General features: G+C 43.2%; 1 protein-coding gene and 1 pseudogene across 1 annotated transcript; both read right to left on the reverse strand.

Annotated features, from left to right (window-relative positions):
* Nucleotides 1–12,911: 12,911 nt before the first annotated feature.
* Nucleotides 12,912–13,047, reverse strand: LOC125532133 (small nucleolar RNA Z247; annotated as a pseudogene).
* Nucleotides 13,048–14,291: 1,244 nt separating this feature from the next.
* Nucleotides 14,292–17,129, reverse strand: LOC147975188 (putative leucine-rich repeat receptor-like protein kinase IMK3). Its single transcript, XM_087518031.1, has 2 exons — nucleotides 15,219–17,129; nucleotides 14,292–15,136 (listed from the first exon to the last, which is right to left on the reverse strand). The coding sequence occupies exons 1-2, from the start codon at nucleotides 16,960–16,962 to the stop codon at nucleotides 14,520–14,522; spliced, it is 2,361 nt and encodes a 786-aa protein (XP_087374157.1). The 5' UTR covers nucleotides 16,963–17,129; the 3' UTR covers nucleotides 14,292–14,519.
* Between the last annotated feature and the right edge of the window lie 5,281 nt (nucleotides 17,130–22,410).

Consider the following 22,410-nt stretch of genomic DNA (forward strand, 5'->3'; position numbering starts at 1 on the left):
TGGTTGGATCAATAAGATCAAAAACCTTTTGACAGAAGATTCCCACTTCTAGGAGTAATGATTTTCCTATTCGCACAATTCAGGATCCATGCATCTCTCCAAATATCAATATTTTGTTCATTTCCAACTCGCCAGATATAACCATTTATTAGAGAGTTAACACCCGCCATAATGCTTTGCCAAGTAAAAGAGGAACCCTTCTTTAGACTTGCATTCATTAAATCACCCTCCATGAAATGTTTAGCTCTCAAGATAGTAGCACATAAAGATTCAGGATTATCAAGCAGACGACATGCTTGCTTGGCTAACAAAGCCAGATTGAAACAATGTATATCTCTGAAGCCCAAGCCTCCTTGGTCTTTTGGGACACACATCTTCCACCACGCCATCCAATGAATCATCTTTAGATTGTCCTCTTCACCCCACCAAAATTGCGACATTGCATCAATGATTCCTTTGAATTCTTTTAGGAATTTTAAAGACATACATGGCATAAGTTGGGATAGCTTGTACAACAGATTTGAGCAAAATTTCCTTTCCTCTTGTAGAAAACATTTTTTCTTTACATCCACTAATTTCTATAACAATTCGATCAATCAAGAATTGGAAATAATCTCTTTCGTCCATACCCACATTTGCAGGCAAAACCAAATATTTGTCATTGAGGCCTTCGGTCATAATACTCAGAATTGTACAAATTTGCGCCTTGTCTCCCACTTTTGTATTGGGACTAAAAAATATACTAGACTTTTCAATGCTCACCATTTGCCCCGAGGCGGCACAATAAGAATCCAAAATGATTTCAATGCCTTCGCTTCCATAGCATTTACTTCCATAAGGATCAAAGAATCATCGACGAAAAGAAGGTTTGAAACTAATGGAGCATCTCTGCTAACCTTTATTCCAGAAATATTACCATTCTCATCCACATTAGCTAAGAGAGCAGTCAGCTCCTCCGTACATAACAAGAATAAGTATGGAGAGAGAGGATCTCCCTGCCTCAAACCTCTAGTAGGTTTAACACTCTTAGTATCTTCGGTATTAAAACGAACCTGGTACTTGATGTGGCTTGAAGCTACTTCAGTATTTCCCCAAAGAGGAAGGGATGATGCAGCACAGCGATGGTAGGTATTTCCCCCAGTGATGAAACCAAGATCATCAAACCTGTAGGAGAACCAAGCAACAATACGTAACCGACACCTACACACAAATAACAAATACTCGCAACCTGACGTATTAAAGGGGTTGTCAATCCCTTTCGGGTAACGGCACCAGAAATTGGCAAACGGACGTGAATAAATTGTAGTAGATTGATAGATCGAATGCCAAAAAAATAAATAAGAATAAATTGCAACAAGGTATTTTTGGTATTTTTGGTTTAATAGATCTGATAATAAAAGCAAAGGAAAATAGATCGCAAAGGCAAATAATATGAGAAAGGGACCCGGGGGCCGTAGGTTCCACTAGTGGCTTCTCTCGACAAAAATAGCAAACGGTGGGTAAACGAATTACTGTTGGGCAATTGATAGAACTTCAAATAATCATGACGATATCCAGGCAATGATCATTATATAGGCATCACATCCAAGATTAGTAGACCGACTCCTGCCTGCATCTACTACTATTACTCCACACATCGACCGCTATCCAGCATGCACCTAGTGTATTAAGTTCATGGAGAAACGGAGTAATGCAATAAGAACGATGGCATGATGTAGACAACATCTATTTATGTAGAAATAGACCCCATCATTTATCCTTAGTGGCAACGACACATACATGCCGGTTCCCCTTCTGTCATTGGGATCAAGCACCGTAAGATTGAACCCACTACAAAGCACCTCTTCCCATTGCAAGATAAATAGATCAAGTTGGCCAAACAAAACCCAAATATCGGAGAAGAAATACAAGGCTATAAGCAATCATGGATATAAGATATCAAAGAAACTCAAATAACTTGCATGGATAAAAAGAGATAGATCTGATCATAGACTCAAAGTTCATCGGATCCCAACAAACACACCACAAAAGAATTACATCATATGGATCTCCAAGAGACCATTGTATTGAGAATCAAACGAGAGAGAGGAAGCCATCTAGCTACTAACTACGGACCCAAAGGTCTACAAAGAACTACTCACGCATCATCGGAGAGGCACCAATGGAAGTTGTGAACCCCTCCGTGATGGTGTCTAGATTGGATCTGGTGGTTCTGGATTCTTCGGCGGCTGGAATTGATTTTCCTCGACTCCCCTAGGGTTTCTGGAGTATTGGGGTATTTATAGAGTAAAGAGGCGGTCCGAGGGGCACCCAAGGTGGGCACAACCCACCAGGGAGTGCCTGGGTCTCCAGGCGCGCCCTGGTGGGTTGTGCTCCCCTCGGAGCAGCCCCGGGTGCTTCTTTGGCCCATTGGTTGTCTTATAGTCCAAAAAATCCACAAAATATTTCGCTGCGTTTGGACTCCGTTTGGTATTGATTATCTGCGATGTAAAAAACATGCAAAAAAACAATAACTGGCACTTGGCACTATGTCAATAGTTTAGTACCAAAAAAACGATATAAAATGATTATAAAACATCCAAGATTGATAATATAACAGCATGGAACAATAAAAAATTAGAGATGTGTTGGAGACGTATCAACATCCCCAAGCTTAATTCTTGCTCGTCCTCGAGTAAGTAAATGATAAAAACAGAATTTTTGATGTGGAATGCTGCCTAACATGTCATCTCGTATTGTTTTCTTTATAGCATGGACATTTGGACTTTTATATTGTTCAAAGCAATAGTCTATTTTTGACATGATAACTTAAATACTCAAGCATATCAACAAGCAACCATGTCTTTCAAAATATCAATGCTAAAATAAGCTATCCCTAGCCCATCATGCTCAATCATTGATCCATTCATGAAATACACTTGCATATTAACTACACCCAATGCTCAAGTATGGTCATAGTGCCTCCTAGTTGGTGCCTTTATAAGAGAAGATGGAGACTCAAATTCAAAAATAAAAATTGCATAAAGTAAAAGAAAGGCCCTTCGCAGAGGGAAGTAGGGATTTGTAGAGGTGCCAAAGCTCAAAGCAAAAATTTAGAGATAAAAACATTTTGAGAGACATACTTTTCCCACCAACGAAAATGAATTAGAGTTCCCAACACTTTCCATGCTAGATATATCATAGGCGGTTCCCAAATAGAAATTAAATTGTATTCCTTTTTCCACCATACTTTCACTTTCCATGTCTAACCGTATCCACGGGTGCCTTCCACACCAACACTTTCCAAGGGATTTATTATTTGAAACATAAAGTAAATTCAATTTTCATTTTGGGATTGGGCATCCCTAATACCTTACCTTACTCTCGTGCAATGACAAGTGAATAAACACTCATCGTGAGAATAACACATCTAGCATGGAAAATATTAGCCACCCCTCACCGCCTCGCGAGTGGTACAAGCACACAAAAGAAAAATTTATTTTGAATATTAGAGATGGCACACATACAAATTTTCTTAGAACGATAAAAGAATACCACATATAGGTAGATATAGTGGACTCATGTGGCAAAACTGGTTTCAAGGATTTTGGATGCACAAGTAGTGATCATACTTAGTGCAAAATCAAGGCTAGCAAAAGATTGAGAAGCGACCAACCAAGAAACGAATAATCTCATAAGCGAGCATTAAGCATAATTAACACCGAATAATGCACCACAAGTAGGATGTAATTTCATTGCATGACTATTGACTTTCGTGCTTGCATAGGGAATCACAAACCTTAACACCAATATTCTTACTAAACACAATTACTCATCAACATGACTCACATATCACATCATCTTATCTCAAAACTATTATAAGGAATCAAGTTTATTTTTTCCAATGATCTTCATGAAAGTTTTTATTATATCCTTCTTGGATATCTATCACTTTGGAACTAATTTACATGTGTTGCTTTTGATAAGCTCAAACAAATATAAGTGAAGATCATGAGCATAATATTTCTTTCTCTCAAATTAATTTAAGTGAAGCAAGAGATAATTTCTTGAAAATTTTACTAACTAAAAAATAAATCTAAGTGAAGCGAGAGAGCATTTCTTCAAAAATACTAAAGCACACCGTGCTCAAAAAGATATAAGTGAAGCACTAGAGCAAATCTATAGCTCATAAAAATTAAAGTGAAGCATAGAGAGCAATTCTAACAAGTCATGGAATAATTTTGGCTCTCTCAAATAGGTGTGTCCAGCAAGGGATCAAGACTTAAAACACAAAATAAAACAAGCAAAGACTCATATCATACAAGACGCTCCAAGCAAAACACATAGTATGTGATGAATAAAAATATAGCTTCGAGTAAAATACCGATGGTCGTTAGAAGAAACAGGGGATGCCACTCGGGGCATCCCCCGCTTAGTTGCTTGGTCTCTTTGGATAATAGCTTGGATGTCGGGGCATACCCAATCTTAGGCTCTTCTTACTCCTTATTCCTTCATCCATCGTAAGATAACTTGGAAACTTCAATCACACAAAACTCAACAAAACCTTCGTGATATCCGTTAGTATAAGAAAGAAATTCACTACTATAAATGTTGTAGAAAACCAATTCATATTTTGTTCTTGCATTATATCTACCGTATTCCAACTTTTCTATGTCAAAAACTCATCAAAGAAAACCATAGAATCATCAAAACAAGCACACAACGCAAAGAAAACAGAATATGTCAAAAATAGAACAATCTATAGCAATCTGGATATTTCGAATACTTATGTAACTCCAAAAACTCTTAAAAATTAGGACGACCTGGACGATTTGTATATTAATCTTCTGCAAAAAGAATTGGTATTTCACTCTCTGGTTAGAAATGATAATTGTTTTCATGAGCGCAAAAGGTTTTGGTTTTCAGCAAGATCAAACAACTATCACCCAAGAAGATCCTAAAGGCTTTACTTGGCACAAACACTAATTAAAACACAAAAAACACAATCATAACAGTAGCATAATTGTGCTAACACTGAAAAATAAAAAGTAAAAAGCAAAAATAAATTTTATTCATTAGGTTGCCTCTCAACAAGCGCTATAGTTTTACACCCTTAGCTAGGCATAAAGCAAGGATCTAAGTTTTGTCATCCTTCTTCTTAATTACCTTAGAGGTGTTTTCATAATGGGGTTTTGTAAAAACAACATAAAACATATTGTCCACAGAAACTTTAGCACTATTAAGTTTCTCATTATCATAACCGCGTTGATTTCCGGCAACAATCCAAGAGTAATGTTGATTAACATTATTAAAAACTTGTTGAATTACATCTAGAATGGGGACTTCCTTTTTAAGATTCTCATCAAAGATTTTATTATCCCCAAGCAAATGTCTTAACGCATAATTACTACTGTAAAGAATTTCATCTATTACGGGCTTTTCACGATTCATTCCATAAAAATCAAAGATTTCCCTACCTTCCCGTATGATATAGTCAAACTCATTCATAAGAATGAGAGTGGCCAACTTTTTAGCCTTAGGATTTTTATAATGGGGAGCTCAAAAAAAATCTTTACAAAGTAGGATGGGTACGGATAAATTTACTTTCAAGTTTCAGAACTAGTGCTGAAATAGCTTCCGCATAAGATCTAGTACTTCTAAGTATAGGAGCATCATCAAGACATAGATTTCCCACATAATTCAAAAATTCTTGGATACGTTCCTTTCCCAAAACATTCCCTTGCCCAAGATAAAAGTTTTAGCATCCAGATTGCCTGAACGTCCAATCTTAGGAGTTAGGCCATCATCTGTTGGTGCCATATTGAAATCACTCATGATCGCCAGCAAAAGATAGATCTGACGAGAAAACGACGAACGAAAAGGAGGGCGAATAAAACATCAATTTTTGTGAAGTGGGCGAGGGAAAACAAGAGGCAAATAGAAAATAATATAAATTGCGAGGAGATGAGATTTGTGATTAGGAACCTGGTATATGTTGAAAATGTCTCCCCGGTAACGGCGCCAGAAATTCCTTTCGATGCAACTTGAAGCTATGTTGGTATTTTCCCCAAAGAGGAAGGGATGATGCGGCACAACGACGGTAGGTATTTCCCTTAGTGAAGAACCAAGCAACAATACGTAAACGACACATGCACACAAATAACAAATACTCGCAACCCGACGTATTAAAGGGGTTGTCAATCCCTTTCGGGTAACGGTGCCAGAAATTGGCAAACAGACGTGAATAAATTTTAGTAGATTGATAGATCAAATGCCAAATAAAATAAATAAGAATAATTTGCAGCAAGGTATTTTTGGTTTAATAGATCTGAAAATAAAAGCAAAGGAAAATAGATCTCAAAGACTAATAATATGAGAAAGAGACCCGAGGGCCGTAGGTTTCACTAGTGGCTTCTCTCGAGAAAAATAGCAAACGGTGGGTAAACGAATTACTGTTGGGCAATTGATAGAACTTCAAATAATCATGACGATATTCAAGCAATGATCATTATATAGGCATCACGTCCAAGATTAGTAGACCGACTCCTGCCTGCATCTACTACTATTACTCCACACATCGACCGCTATCTAGCATGCATGTAGTGTATTAAGTTCATGGAGAAACGGGGTAATGCAATAATAACGATGACATGATGTAGACAGGATCTATTTATGTAGAAATAGACCCCATCGTTTTATCCTTAGTAGCAACGATACATACGTGTCGGTTCCCCTTCTGTCACTGGGATCAAGCATCGTAAGATCGAACCTACTACAAAGCACCTCTTCCCATTGCAAGATAAATAGATCAAGTCGGCCAAACAAAACCCAAATATCGGAGAAGAAATACGAGGCTATAAGCAATCATGCATATAAGAGATTAAAAAAAACTCAAATAACTTTCATGGATAAAAAGAGATAGATTTGATCATAAACTCAAAGTTCATCGGATCCCAACAAACACATCGCAAAAGAATTACATCATATGGATCTCCAAGAGACCATTGTATTGAGAATCAAACGAGAGACAGGAAGTCATCTAGCTACTAACTACAGACTCGAAGGTCTACAAAGAACTATTGACGCATCATCGGAGAGGCACCAATGGAAGTGGTGAACCCCTCCGTGATGGTGTCTAGATTTGATATGGTGGTTCTGGACTCTATGGTGGCTGGAATTGATTTTTGTCGACTCCCCTAGGGTTTCTAGAATATTGGGGTATTTATAGAGTAAATAGGCGGTCCGGGGGGCACCCGAGGTGGGCACAACCCACAAGGGCGCGCCTGGGCCTCCAGGCGTGCCCTGGTGGGTTGTGCTCCCCTCGGAGAAGCCCCCAGGCGCTTCTTCGGCCCATTGGTTGTCTTCTGGTCCAAAAAAATCCATAAAAAGTTTCGCTGTGTTTGGACTCCGTTTGGTATTGATTATATGCGATGTAAAAAACATGCAAACACACCAACTGGCACTTGGCACTATGTCAATAGGTTAGTACCAAAAATGATATAAAATGACTATAAAATGATTATAAAACATCCAAGATTGATAATATAACAGCATGGAACAATCAGAAATTATAGACACGTTGGAGACGTATCAGTACTCCACCGAGGATACACATTGCATAGTTAAGTTTATCCAGTTCTCTTGAAATCAAAGTTTCAGCATAATTTCCTTCAGAAAAGACCACTCTACTCTGTCATATGCTTTGTGCATGCCCAGTTTGATGGCACACAGACCCTCTTTACCATTTATTTTTTTTCTTTATTGTATGGAAACACTCGTATGCCACTAAAATATTATATGTAATCATTCTTCCAGGTACAAATGCACTCTGAGTCGTGCTGATAATATCTGATAGGATTATCTTCAAACGAGCCGCAATCATTTTTGAATCTTATACACTACATTGCACAGACTGATTGGTCTAAACTCAGTTACCTTTTCTAGAGAATTAACCATTGGGATCATTGCAATTGTAGTATCATTCCATCCATCGGGTATAGTACAAGTATTCACCGCCTGGAGTTCCTCTTCGGTCAGGTCATCCCCCAACATAGACCAAAATATCTTTAAAAAATAGTGTCTAGGCCATCCGGACATGACACTTTTAAATCTCCAATATCAAATAGGGCCTTCCGAACCTCCTCTTCCGTATAAGGGGTGAGAAGAGCGTTATTCATTTCATCTGTGACTTTTCTTCTAACAAGAGATAGAACATCCGTGTTTGGTTGAGCAACTTCTGAGGTGAAAAGGTTAGAAAAATACTTCATAATGTGGTTCTTCATCTCTGTATCTTGCACCAAAACACCATTGTCATCAAGTATTTGTTTAAATCTGATTTCTTTTCTTTCTTTCCATTTGTTGCATTATGGAAAAAAGAAGTATTGCGATCATCATGTAACCATCAGAACTCCTCTTGCCCCAACAGATTTTCAATAAGGACAAGAATCTTCTTTTGTCGCACTTGAGAATCTGGCATTCATAGGAACCCGTGCAACTTTTCTAATTTTTTAGATTACTAATTCTTCTTTTCGGTCCTTTGAGTAAATTACAGTCCCAAATATGCAAATCCACGTTCACTGCCCATGTACGCTCAGCGAGAGAAAAAAAACACAAAGGATGCAAGATCAACTTTGAATTCATCGCACTCTTATGCATCAGTTTTGAAGTTTGTAATCTACTCTCTCTGTTCCATGCCTTCCATTTGTTAAAATATAGATGTATCTAGACATGTTTCAGTATATAGGTACATCCATTTTTGGACAAATGGAAGTCAAATATTTTAGAACGGAGAAAGTAGGACACACATATGAGATTGCGTGGGAAGCGTTGAACCCTTTGTCTCGGGCCGCATCTATATTTATAGGAAGTTTGCCGTGGCTTACAAGATTAGAATATCGCTAGGATTCTTCCAGATTACAACGAGAGAGAGATTACAACTTATGGGAGAAGAAAGGATAGCGGTAGAGATAGAAATAGATTAAACAGACAACTATTCCTTCTATCCTACGTATTCTAACATCCTCCCTCAAACCAAACCTAGGGCACCTTGTCTAGGTTTAGATTGTACTTGAACTCATTCAGTCTCCTCGTAGTCAGTGGTTTAGTGAAGCCATCAGCAAGTTGATCTCCTGTGGGAATAAACTTGATGTCAAGTAGCTTACGTTCTACTCTTTCTCTCACAAAGTGAAAATCAACCTCTATGTGTTTTGTTCGTGCATGAAAAACAGGATTTGCTGACAAATATGTTGCACCAATGTTGTCACACCATAATCTTGCAGCTTGTGGAGCCTTGATCCCTAGTTCATATAAAAGAGTCTGGATCCACATAATTTCAGCAGTTGCATTAGCAAGAGCCTTATATTCTGCTTCAGTACTAGATCGTGACACAGTAGCCTGTTTTCTTGCACTCCATGACACAAGGTTTGATCCCAGAAACACGGCAAATCCACCTGTGGACCTTCTATCATCAGCACACCCTGCCCAGTCTGCATCAGAGTATGCACTAACAAGCATAGATGGCGACTTAGTAATCTTGATTCCAAGTCCCATTGTAAATTTTAGATACCTCAAAATTCGTTTTACTGCTATCCAATGAACTGTACTTGGTGCATGCAAATACTGACATACCTTATTGACAGAGTATGATATATCCGGTCTAGTCAAAGTTAGATATTGCAATGCACCAACAACACTTCTATAATTAGTTGCATCATCTGCCCCGAGTAACTCTCCCCCTTCAACTGTAAGTTTCTCCGAAGTGGAAAGAGGTGTACTCACCGGTTTGCAGTGTTCTAGACCTACCCTTCTTAAAACATCCTTAGCATATTTCTCTTGTGTCAGAAGTATCCCATCCTTGATTGGTTTTACCTCTATACCAAGAAAATAGTGAAGATCACCCAAGTCCTCGAGTGCAAACTCCATGTTAAGATCACGAAGTAAACAAGTAGTAGCTTCTGAGCTGGAACTAGCAACAATTATATCATCAACATAGACCAGAACAATCATAGAAATGTTTCCTTTGTTATAAAAGAATAATGAGATATCTGCCTTGCTTGAAGTAAAACCAAGTTGTTGTAACTGAGTGCTCAACTTGGAATACCAGGCTCTTGGGGCCTGTTTCAAACCATATAAAGCTTTATCCAATTTACAAACATAATGAGGTGTGCTTTTGATCTCATACCCTGGTGGTTGCCGCATGAACACTTCTTCCTCAAGAACACCATGAAGAAACGCGTTCTGAACGTCTAGCTGACGTAAGCTCCATCCTCTGGAAATAGCAATAGACAATACAAGCCTAATAGTAGCTGCTTTAACTACAGGGCTAAAGGTATCTTCATAATCAATTCCAAACCTTTGCTTAAAACCTTTTGCAACTAATCTAGCCTTGTATCTATCTATACTTCCATCAGACTTTCTTTTGATTTTATAGACCCACTTGCAGTCAATAACATTCTTTCCTTTTTCTGGTGGAACTAGGTGCCATGTTTTATTTTTCATGAGTGCTTGATACTCATTATCCATAGCCCTTCTCCATTCTTTATGAGCAAGAGCTTCAGTTAAATGAGCAGGTTCCCCAGTACTAGCAAGAAAAGCACGTTTATGAAGATCATACCTTACTGTACCATCTTTGTACTCCTTGGGTTTAAACACTCCAGATTTTGATCTGGTATTGCGCTGAGAAATTTCAGATGTCATATGTGAAGGAGTAGTACCAATTTCTGTAGCACCAGAATCATCCGCAGAAGATCCCAGCAAATCTGCCTCTATTTCTGTGCCTGACGGCTCCTGATCTGAGACCTCCAGCGAGATCTGCGTCGCATCCGGCGCACCAGGCAGAGAGCTCCACGTGGCAACTCCTGGAGACGCGCGACCAGGCGTGCGGGCCGGCGCACTGTTGGCGGGCCCTTCGGCGGTCGGGCTGTCGGCCATAGGCTCGGCCTGCTCCCATGTGGCGCGTGGGGAGCGGCTGCGCTCCACACCATCCGCCCCTGTGGGCTCCGCAATGGGGCCGCGGTCGGCCACGGGCTCCGTGCTGGCCCTGTCACTCGGCGCTGCACGTCCAGGATCAACATCGGATCGCGCGCCCCTCCTGGACAGAGAATCGACCTGGGATCCGCTGCTGCTTTCTCTGTCCTTTTCTGCACACATAAAATCACAGCAAACCTTTGCATTTTTTTCATTAGTATCCATATTTTCTCCTGGACTAGTCACTTGATCATTTTCTATTAACTCTCCCCCGTGATCAGAATGTGTCAAAGGATCAGATAAGAGAGAGATTTTTGCACGAAGAAGTGCTCCCGCATTGGGATGCAACTTGGCAAAAGGAAAGATATTTTCATCAAAGATGACATCCCGAGATATATAGATACGTCCAGTTGAAATTTCTAGACACTTGTAACCTTTATGAAGATTACTATAGCCGATAAACACACATTGAGTAGAGCGAAACTCAAGTTTGTGATGATTGTATGGACGGAGATTAGGATAACATGCACATCCGAAGACTTTGAGGGAATTATAATCAGGTTTTTGGTGGAACAATCGTTCTAGAGGAGTAGTGTACCCAATGACTTTGCTAGGCAAACGATTGATGAGATAAGTGGCAGCAATGAACGCCTCATCCCAATATTTAAGAGGCATGGATGCGTGAGCAAGAAGAGACAGCCCTACTTCAACAATATGACGGTGTTTACGCTCGGCTGACCCGTTCTGTTGATGTGCATGTGGACAAGAAACATGATGTTCAATGCCTATATTTCGAAAGAAGGAGTTAAGTTTTTCATACTCTCCTCCCCAGTCACTTTGGACTGTAAGAATTTTCTTGTCAAATTGACGCTCAACAAGCTTTTGGAATTCTTGGAAGACAGTAAAAACTTCAGATTTGAACTTGAGCAAGTATATCCAAGTAAACTTGCTATAGTCATCAATGAAACTAACATAATATTTCTTTTGTCCAAAAGAATCTCGGGCATGGCCCCATACATCACTGAATATCAATTCTAAAGGAGCATGAGACACACTATATGACTTGGGATAGGGAAGTTGGTGACTCTTAGCACATTGACAAGCATCACAAACTGACTCTTTATTCTCACTACGAGACAATTGAAGATTGCCTTTATTTACGACTTGATCAACTATTTTGGATGAAGGATGTCCTAATCTTTGATGCCACCTCTCTAAGGATGGTTTGACGACGGAGTAGACTTGACAATGATGCTTGCGACTAAAAGCTCTTGATGTGATAGGATATAGGCCACCAACGCATCTACCGTGATGAAGGAGCTCCCTCGTTGCCCGATCCTTAATGAGAAAATAGTTGGGGTGATTTTCAAAGAAAACATTATTATCGGTTGTCAAACGAGACATGGAAGCAAGATTTTTGTTTGCTTGAGGGACATGAAGCACATCTCTTAAAAGAAGACCACGTTTAGAAGTAGGGAGATTAATAGAAGATTGACCAATATGAAGTATGTCCATACCTCCTCCACTTGCAGCAGTGTTTATTTGATCATTGCCATAGTATCTTTCTCTGTTTGCAAGCTTCTCTAGCTCGCTGGTAACGTGATCTGTGGCTCCGGAGTCAGCATACCAGATGGTGTCTCCTCCTTCTTCTTGTTCTCTGATTGCAGCAGCGACGTGGCGTTCTTCAGGCACAAAATCCTCATCATAACGATGCCAGCAGTCCTTCACTTCATGTCCTGGTTTCTTGCAGAGCTGACATCTTGGCCTGGAGTTGGAGTAGGAGGCACCCGAGGGGCGTGGGCCAGAGTTGTTGGCGCGCCCATGCCCGCTACTGTTGCTATTGCCGCGGCCACGCCCTTGCTGGTGACCACGGTGACCACGGCCTCGGCCTCCATTGCCACGACGACGGGTGAGATTATTAACTGAAGATTGGCGAGTATTGGTACCTTGCAGCAGATTCATACGGGCTTCGAAACTCAGCAGCTGATTGTAGAGTTCTTGGACAGTCACCGGCTCAACGCGTGCAGCCAGGGCTGAAATCACCGGATTGTAATCGATGTCCAGCCCTTTGAGCACGTAGGAGGTTATCTCCCCTTCAGAGAGAGGATCACCGGTGCAAGCGATCTCATCAGCAAAAGCCTTGATCTTCGCAAGGTACTCGGACATGCCCAAGTTTCCTTTGTGCAGGTTGGCGAGGGCGATGCGGGTGTTGACGATCTGAGCTTGCGTCTGGGCAGCAAAAGAGGCGTGGATGGCACTCCACACCTCGGCCGGCGTCTGAAGAGTAGCGACCTGCGCAAGAACCTCACGTGACAGAGATCCCATAAGGTATCCTTGTACCTGTTGCTGCTGGGCGTACCAGATCGACCGAGCGTAGTTGAAGACCTGCTCCTCCTTCCCGTCATTAGTGACGGTGATGGTAGCAGGGGGCGCCGGGCTTGTGGCGTCAAGGAAGTGTTCCATCTGTGCCCCCTTGATTTGGGGTAGCACGATGGCCTTCCAGAGGAGGAAATTCGTCCTCGTGAGCTTCTCTGATGGAGGTGAACCAAGGGAGGTGCTGCTGTTGAAGGTAGATGAGGATGCGAAAGTGGAAGGTGAGTTTTGGGTGGATAGGGTGCTCATGGTGGAACCGATCAGGGCAGTGGAGGTGGAGGCGATGGTGGAAGCAGCGGTGCTGGCATTGGTGCCTGCCATGGATTCTCCCTTGATGGTTCTCTCTTGGTCGGTGTCTGTGTTCTCTCTCGATCAACAGATCGATCTCAGGGGATAGCTAGACGTACGAGAGGAAGGGCTCTGATGACCATATGAGATTGCGTGGGAAGCGTTGAACCTTTTGTCTCGGGCCGCATCTATATTTATAGGAAGTTTGCCGTGGCTTACAAGATTGGAATATCGCTAGGATTCTTCCAGATTACAACAAGAGAGAGATTACAACTTATGGGAGAAGAAAAGATAGCGGTAGAGATAGAAACAGATTAAACAGACAACTATTCCTTCTATCCTACGTATTCTAACAACACACATACAACTGGTTCGAAGGAAATAAGGGTTCGATGTCGTGTTTCTCCGAGAACTGGGCTAAGGACACAGTGGTGTTTCCTTGCAGACCGAGGTTCAGACCCCTGTCGGGGGCGAATTTTCGTGATCCCACCCGGACGTGCTTCTTCTATAAAAATATATGTCTTGGGTGTTGGTGTTAGTGACCATGGATCTCTTTTTTATTTATGTCGTGTTTCTGCTGCACTGCTAGTGTGAAAACATCGTATGTACAGTCATTTCCTGTTTTTCTTAAAAATACGCCAAATTATCTGTTAGTTTAAAGTTGCTCATGGACTGGACAGGAGCTGTAAAAATCAAAGAGGAAGACCATTACCAAGTCCTTTCTCGCCATCCTTCGTATTCGAGTTGCAAATAAGACTTGCCTGCTATACAAACCAAACACTGATGGATAACAGTAGTACTACTTTTGCAATTAAATCAAAGAATTTCTTAAATGTCTCTCTCTGGGCTAAGCTAAAAATCGCATCATTTTCTTTCTTCTCCTGGTTTTCTCCGGTTGCTCTGCTCTGCTCTGCCTACTCATTGCTCGCAGAAGCCACGTGAGCTTCGTCGCCGGGTCCCTCCTGCCCAGGCCGGATCTGCTCAAGCTGCCGCAGCACCTCCCGTGCCTCGGGCCGGGCCGACGGCGACGGGTCGACGCACTGCAGCGCGAGCTTGAGCGTGTCCATGAGCTCGTCCCCGTCCGGCCCGGTGGTCGCGTCCCGCATCAGCTCGACGTCGAACACCTCGCTCGTCCATTCTTCCTTCACAATGGAGCTCACCCACTGCGGCAGGTCCATGCCGTTGGTCGTGTCGGCGGGCGACCTGCCGGTGAGGAGCTCGAGGATGATGACGCCGAGGCTGTAGATGTCGGTCTTGGCGCTCGCCTTCTTGAGCTTGGACAGCTCCGGCGCGCGGTAGCCCAGGGCGCCCGCGGCGGCGAGCACATTGGAGTTGGCCGCGGCCGTCATGAGGCGGGACAGCCCGATGTCGGCGATCTTGGGGCTGGACCCGTCCTCGAGAAGGACATTGCTGGCCGTGAGGTTGCCGTGGACGATGCTCGCGTCGTCGTGGAGGTAGGCCAGGCCGCGTGCCGTGCCCTTGGCGATCGTCATCCGCGTCGCCCACTCCACCGGCGTGTTCGGCGCGCGAGCTACAGTCAAATCAAACCAAATGTTCATGTCAGAACCAACGATTGCAGAGTGAAATTCAGCTCAAAGAATTAACAATCTCACCGTGCAAGAAGGCGGAGAGGCTGCCATTGGGCATGTAGTCGAAGACGAGAAGCTTCTCCCCCTTGGGGCCGAGGTAGTATGCCCTGAGAGGCAGCAGGTTGGGATGCCGGATCTTGCCGAGCGCCGCCGCCTCGGCCTCGAACTCCTTGTGGCCCTTGGTGATCTTCTCCCTCAGCCGCTTCACGGCCACCAGGCTGCCGTCCTCCAGCGTCGCCTTGTACACCGTCCCGTACGTGCTCTTCCCCATAATCTCCGCCGTCGCGCACAGCAGGTCGTCGGCGGTGAACGCCAGCGGCCCGTCGAAATGCACCAGTTTGCCGCCCACGTCGCCGCCGGATTCCGCCTCCGACGTTCCCGGCTTCTCGCCTCTCCCGGCCGCCGCTGCGGCGGCACCGGCACCGGCTTCCTTGCTGGACGACTGCTTCCCGCTCCGTGCTCCAGTGCTACCGCTCGACCTCTTCTTCCTTATCAAACAACAGAGCAGGAGACAGCAGAGGGACAGCAAGATGAGGATGCCGAGAACGATCCCCCCTATGATCAGTATGAGTTCCTTCTTTGTACGGCCGCCGCGGGGTCCGGTGGGCTCTTGCCCGGGTGATGCCGGCGCGGGGGACGGCGATGCCGGGCAGGGCGGCGAAGAAGCAGAGTAGCCGCAGAGCAGGATGTTTCCTGCGAAGGATGGGGGCCCAAACTTCTGTAGGAGCGAGGCCGGCACGGCGCCGGAGAGGTTGTTGTAGGAGACGTTGAAGGACTGGAGGGTGGTGGTGAGGTTGGCGAGGCTCTCCGGGATCTCTCCGGCGAGCGCGTTCCCGGAGAGGTCGAGCGCCTTGAGGTCGTGAAGCGAGCCGAGGTTGTCGGGAATGGAGCCGTTGAGGCTGTTGCCGGAGAGGTTGAGATCCTGCAGCTTGGTGAGCCCCGCGAGCGACTCCGGCACTGGCCCGTCGAGCGTGTTGTGCGCGAGGCTGAGGAAGACGAGCTGGTACGTCCCGGTGATGGCTTCTAATTTCCGCTCGTCGGAGGAGGCCGAGGACGGCGCCTTGGAGCCGCTCGCGAAGGCGTCAGGGATGCGGCCGGAGAGCATGTTGTAGGAGAGGTCGAGGAAGAGGAGGGACTGCGAGGCCGCGACCTCGGCCGGGATCTCGCCGGAGATGGAGTTGCGGCTGAGGTTGAGGCGGATGAGCTTGGTGGAGTTGGCGAGGGAGGCCGGGAGGAGGCCGGTGAGGCGGTTGTTGCTGGCGTCGAGGGACTGCAGCGCGACGCAGCGGCCGATCTCCGGCGGGACGGCGCCGGAGAAGCGGTTGTTGAACAGGTAGAGGCCGCGGAGGTCGGGGAGGAAGCCGAGGGCGGCGGGGATGGCGCCGGCGATGCCATTGTCGTGGATGCTGAGGCGGCGGAGGCCCGTGAGCTGGCCGACGCGGGCGGAGAGGCGGCCGCCGAGGCCGCGCCAGGGGAGCGTGATGGCGACGACGCTGCCGTTGACGCACTTGATGCCGGCCCAGTGGCCGGAGCAGGCGCCGATGCCGGTGTCGTTCCAGGAGCGGAGGAAGCCGTAGGGGTCGGAGAGGTCGTGTTTGATGGCCTGCAGGCCCTGGTAGTCGGCCTGGCTGATGATGACGCCGTCGCCGGCCGCGTGGTGGGCGGCGCTGGCCGTTGAGAGGAGGGTGCCCCAGCAGCAATGCAGGACGAGGAGGAGGAGTAGCCCGCGCCGGGCAGCCCGGGCCAGCGGCGGCGGCGGGGGCGGCATGTCTGTCGGCCGAATTGCTCACCAGAATATTCCGAATCAAGAGGAGGTTAGCTGTGGATGGAATGGGTTCGAGGAGGAGGAGGAAGAAGCTGCGAGTGTGGGAGTGGCGAGCGAGAGTGGTGAAGGAGAGGGGATTGGGGTACGGGAGGCAACGGCTAGTAAGACAGAGCAGAAAGGGGAGGCACGAGTCTCGTCCTCGCGAGTCGCAACGGCTAGTTCTGTTGGTCTCGATCTCGACTCTCGAGGCGAGCAACGGGTCTCTGCGGCGTGGGACCGGTTGGACTCGGTCAGGCGTGCTCGCGGGAATCCCGTGTGCGTCTGCCTCGGCCACAGAGACTGAGACAGAGGCAGGCTCCAGCCTCCAGGTGTTTGGTCACTCGGGCCCACAAGCGACACAGGTCGCACGCACCTCTGTTTGCTTCTGAGTGACCATGTGCATCGCAATGGAACGCCACCCGGCGGTCTGTGGAGTCGAGTGGGCTCACTCAAAAGCTCTAGGAGAGCGTGGATCTCACATCGCATCGCAGCCTTTGCGTCGTGGATTTCGTACCTAAAGAATGATGATGGACATCTGCAACTCTATACTTTTTATTGTGCGACCATACAACTCTACTGCATGTATGTAGATACATTTTCGTTTTGATGAGGGGTGTACGTTGATGCATGATATCAGTCATTATGCACATCCATCATCATCATCATCGCACGCACACCCCATGCAAAGTGTAATCTATAAACATGCACATCTACTCAACAAATGGTGCAATTGCCATTCATCCCAACGAGGCACTACAACTTGTCTAAGTAAAACTCTAATTATCTCATCTAATCCACAATTAGTAGTGGCAGAAATCAAATCTAGAAAGAATATAGAAAAACTCAAACAATTATGCAAATTGAAGGGCTTTTAACCATACTTGTTATTCATTTGCCTCTACAGTGCTTGCATATTAAGTGGCGGCATGGAGACCATGTGGCACACATGGTGAGCAACTCAAACTTGATGAAAACAAGTGGGGACCATGGAGGCATTTTCCACTTGCTCAACACCGGTCGACCGATGGTTGCAACAATCTTGATTCACGGCCCAATAGTGTGTGTGAGCGAAAATCTAGTTCACTTGGACTCAACATTCACCATGTGACGTTACTACTGTTCAATTAACCTCCAAAGCGTGTCTTTGATTTGATGTGTGTCCTGACGACCCGGACCTGGTAGGGTTTGTGTCTCTGCATCGAAACTGCAACTTGCCTTAGTCCTGGAGTGGTACTCTGAGAGTCACACTCTGGAAATCTATCATATACAAAATATAACCCCAAATAAATAACCATAACAAGTAACATTCAAATAAAGATGCAACATGAAAATAAAGGCCAATGCATGAACAACGTACTCCCTCCTTCCCAAAATATAAGGCGCGGTTTGACTTTTTTGGTCTTCGTTGCACAACTGTGACTATGATTTTCATCTATTGTATGTCTATAAAATTTATATAAATACTTATGAAATAAAATTGTTTTGCAAGACAAATACGACGATGCCATTTATACATGTTCAATCCATATACTTTGATATATATTAGTGGTCAAAGGCGTGCATCAAAAACCATAAAAAGTCAATCACGCCTTATATTTTGGAAAGGAGGGAGTAAGAAAATACCTTGACACATCTATTAGCAATCCCGACATAATATTCAGGTTATAAGGAGAGAATTAACCAAGGTTGCATGTATGGGTCTAAGGGTATGATCACATAGAGTTTGATTTCAAAAGTATTTGGAAACTAACCAACACAATGGCGGGAAGGGGTTTCCCTAGTTTGTACGGGGTGTGTTGTTGGAAAATATGCCCTAAAGGTAATAATATTGTATCATTATATTTTTATGTTCATAATTAATACTCCCTCTGTCCCATAATATAGGACATTTTTTTACTCTAGTGTAGTGTAAAAAAGTCCTACATTATAGGACGGAGGGAGTAGTTTATATTCTATGCTATAACTACTATGATCCTGTAATATGCGATTCAGTGGAATACTCTTATGCACGTGTAGAATGATAAACGGTAAAATTAGGTTCCTAGTCAACATTGGTTCAAGTGTTGTTGGTGATCATGTTTTTCGTATATTAGGACATAGTCAAGTACAACGATAGTCCGAAAACAATGAAAGTATGACGTTAGTAGAACGATCATATTGAATCTACACAAACTTGTTTGTTATATTTTAAGATAATATTGTCAGAAGTCAATTGTTATAACACGGAGTGTTAACATGTGATTTAGTTCCTTAGACCATGAGAGTATCATAGTCACTTCTTACCGTATGGTGGGCTTTGGGTTGCTCAAACGTCATCTCTAACACGATGATCATAATGACAACCTATAGGTTCATCAAAAAGTTTGACAATGGACTAGATAGCTTGATAGTGGGATTAGCTCCTCCGATGATGGAAAGATATTCTTAGGGCCCTCTCAGTGTGACAACATCCGTCATTGTCTGGCCAGACACAGGTGACTATGTCACGGGGATGCCAGAACATGTCAACGAGAAAGAAGAACAAAACCAGTAACGAGGAGACCGGTATAGTGAGTATGTGTATGACTCAAGAGGATACCAATAAATGTCACTTCGGGTTTTGTAAAGTATCACGAAGCAAAAGGAACAACACATGATAACCAAAGGTTCACTCCAATGTCATTCCTGTACACATAGGGATCAATATGGATGACCACGATTCCGCTATCGGTCACAAACTTAAGGTAATCACGATCTGCTAAGTGTTCATAGGATGGGAGTAACGAGAAAATATTTGTAAATAGTCTAATTAATATTCGAAATAGTTTCTAGAGAACCAGAAGCGTTTCGGGGTCATCGGACGGGTTTCCGAATTTATTGGGCAATACCGGGTATTACCGATAAATTATATATAGATGGAATTAGTTTCCAATGATGTTAAATTAATATTAAAAGACTAAATATGATTAGAAGGCTTTTATATTTATTTTAAATATCAACGGGCCTAAAAAGTGAAAAGCTCTCCCCCCTTCCCCGAGTGGAAGGAAAGCGCGGCGAACTATTTATCGCCTTAAGTGAGACTGATAATTCTCTCACGTAGAGCGAAAACAATATGGGGTCAGCCCAACAACACGGGATCAATCCATGGTCTCCCAGCTAACCATGCACGCTGGTAACCACTAGGCTCACCATGGTTTCATGATTACCTAGTTGGGTGCGGCCTATTTTAGGCCAATCGAGCTAATATTTTTACTTTTTTGGGTTTTTTTTTGTTTTTTTCTTTACTTTTAACCGGGTCTCTTCCTTTCTTACATGTTTTCACCAGTTTTGTTGTTTTTCTTTATTCTTCTCTAGGTTTTCATTGTTTTTTTTGCTTTTCTTTCTTTTTTTATTTATTTTCTTTCTTGGTTTTCATCACTTTTCTTTATATTTTTCATTCTTTTTGCATTTGTTTCTTTGCTATATTATTTTCTTTTTCTTTGACTTATTCTGTTTCTTTTCAGGTTTCATTTTTTTGTTTCCTTTAGTTTTTCATTCTACAATTTTTTGTATATCTCAACAATATTTTTCTAATACATATTTAACATTTTTCCAGTACAAAATTTAAAAAATTAATACATGGCAACATTTTTTCTAATACACACTTTAACATTTTTCAAATGCTTGGTTAACATTTTTCAAATGCTTGATTAGCTTTTTAAAAATACAAGACTAACATTTCTTAAATACTTGGTCTACATTTTTGCTATACACACTTTTAAACTTTTTTCAAATGCTTGATTAACTGTTTTCAAATAAAAAGATTTAACATTTTTTAATACATGTCAGTATTTTTTCTATATACATTTAACATTTTTCAAATGCTTGATTACTATTTTTTATATACATGATCAAATTTTTTCATCATTTTTAATAGATGGTGAACATTTTTCTATACACATTTAACATTTCCAAAATTCTTGTTTAACATTTTTCAAATACTAGTTCAACATTTTTTTTCAAATTATTGATTAACATTTTTATATACGTGATTCAGAAATTTCATCATTTTTTAATACATGATCAATAATTTTTCTATACACGTTCACCATTTTTCGAATGCCTGATTAATATTTTTCAAATACTTGTTGAACATTATCCGAATGCTTAATGAAGATTTTTTTCAAATACTTGTACAAAAAATTTCAAATAGTTGCTCAATATTTTATGAATGCTTGATTAACTTCTTTTCCAATACTTGTTCAACATTTTGAAATACTTTTTCAACATTATCCGAATGCTTGATTAACTTTTTTTAAGTGTTTGAGGAACATTTTCAAATAATTTTGTAGAGCATTTTTTGTAGTATATATATATATATAGAATATTTTAAAAGTAGAAACAAAAGCACAAAAATAAAGCGGAATGTGAAAATAGAAAAAAAGAAAAAAAAGAAAAATGTGGCATCACACGTGGATGGGCCGACCCACCTCGCTCCCGCCTTCAGCGAGTCAGAAGTTAGACTCGATGAAGGCGAGATATAAGGGCGCCTGTCGGTGTCAAAACCGGCGGATCTCGGGTAGGGTATCCCGAACTGTGCGTCTAAGGCGGATGGTAACAGGAGGCAGGAGACACAATGTTTTACCCAGGTTCGGGCCCTCTTGATGGAGGTAAAACCCTAAGTCCTGCTTGATTAATATTGATGATATGTGTAGTACAAGAGTAGATCTACCACAAGATCGGAGAGGCTAAAACCTAGAAGCTAGCCTATGGTATGATTGTATGTTGTCCTATGGACTAAAACCCTTCGGTTTATATAGACACCGGAGAGGTTAGGGTTACACAAGGTCGGTTACAAAGAAGGAGATACACATATCCGTATTGCCTAGCTTGCCTTCCATGCCAAGTAGAGTCCCATCCGGACACGAGACGAAGTTTTCAATCCTGTATCTTCATAGTCTAACAATTCGGCCAATGGAGATAGTCCGGCTGTCCGGAGACCCCCTAATCCAGGACTCGCACAGTAGCCCCTGAACCAGGCTTTCAATGACGACGAGTCCGGCGCGCATTATTGTCTTCGGCATTGCAAGGCGGGTTCCTCCTCCGAATATACCACGGAAGAATTTGAATATAAGGACAGTTTCCGACCCTGCAAAATAAGTTCCACATACCACCGTAGAGAGAATAATATTTCCACAAATCCAATTTGCTGACTTGTTTTGGCAACACGACATTATGTCATGGCCCGATGATTATTCGAACCGTTTCCTTTAACTAGCCCCGCACATAACGCGAGGCAGTTTTTTAACGCGTCTTGTCAAAGCAGAGATCGTGTCCCCTTATCACGGGATTCTCATCAATACAGGCGTGGGTAACCCAACCGCGCCATCGATTATGGTGCTTGGGGGATAAGCGAGTTTTACCAGGCTAGTGGGGACGCATAGTTTCGTCCGC

The sequence above is a fragment of the Triticum urartu genome, chromosome 4A, assembly GCF_056163025.1.
Source record: "Triticum urartu cultivar PI428250 chromosome 4A, HENAU_Tu73, whole genome shotgun sequence".
NCBI classification, from domain to species: domain Eukaryota; kingdom Viridiplantae; phylum Streptophyta; class Magnoliopsida; order Poales; family Poaceae; genus Triticum; species Triticum urartu.

Bases quoted from the DNA above. Each gene is read 5' to 3' on its own strand.
- LOC147975188 (XM_087518031.1), bottom strand. From the start codon at position 16,962: ATGCCGCCCCCGCCGCCGCCGCTGGCCCGGGCTGCCCGGCGCGGGCTA. The intron at 15,137-15,218 runs GTGAGATTGTTA...ATTTGACTGTAG, and splicing joins CCTCTCCGCCTTCTTGCACG to CTCGCGCGCCGAACACGCCG.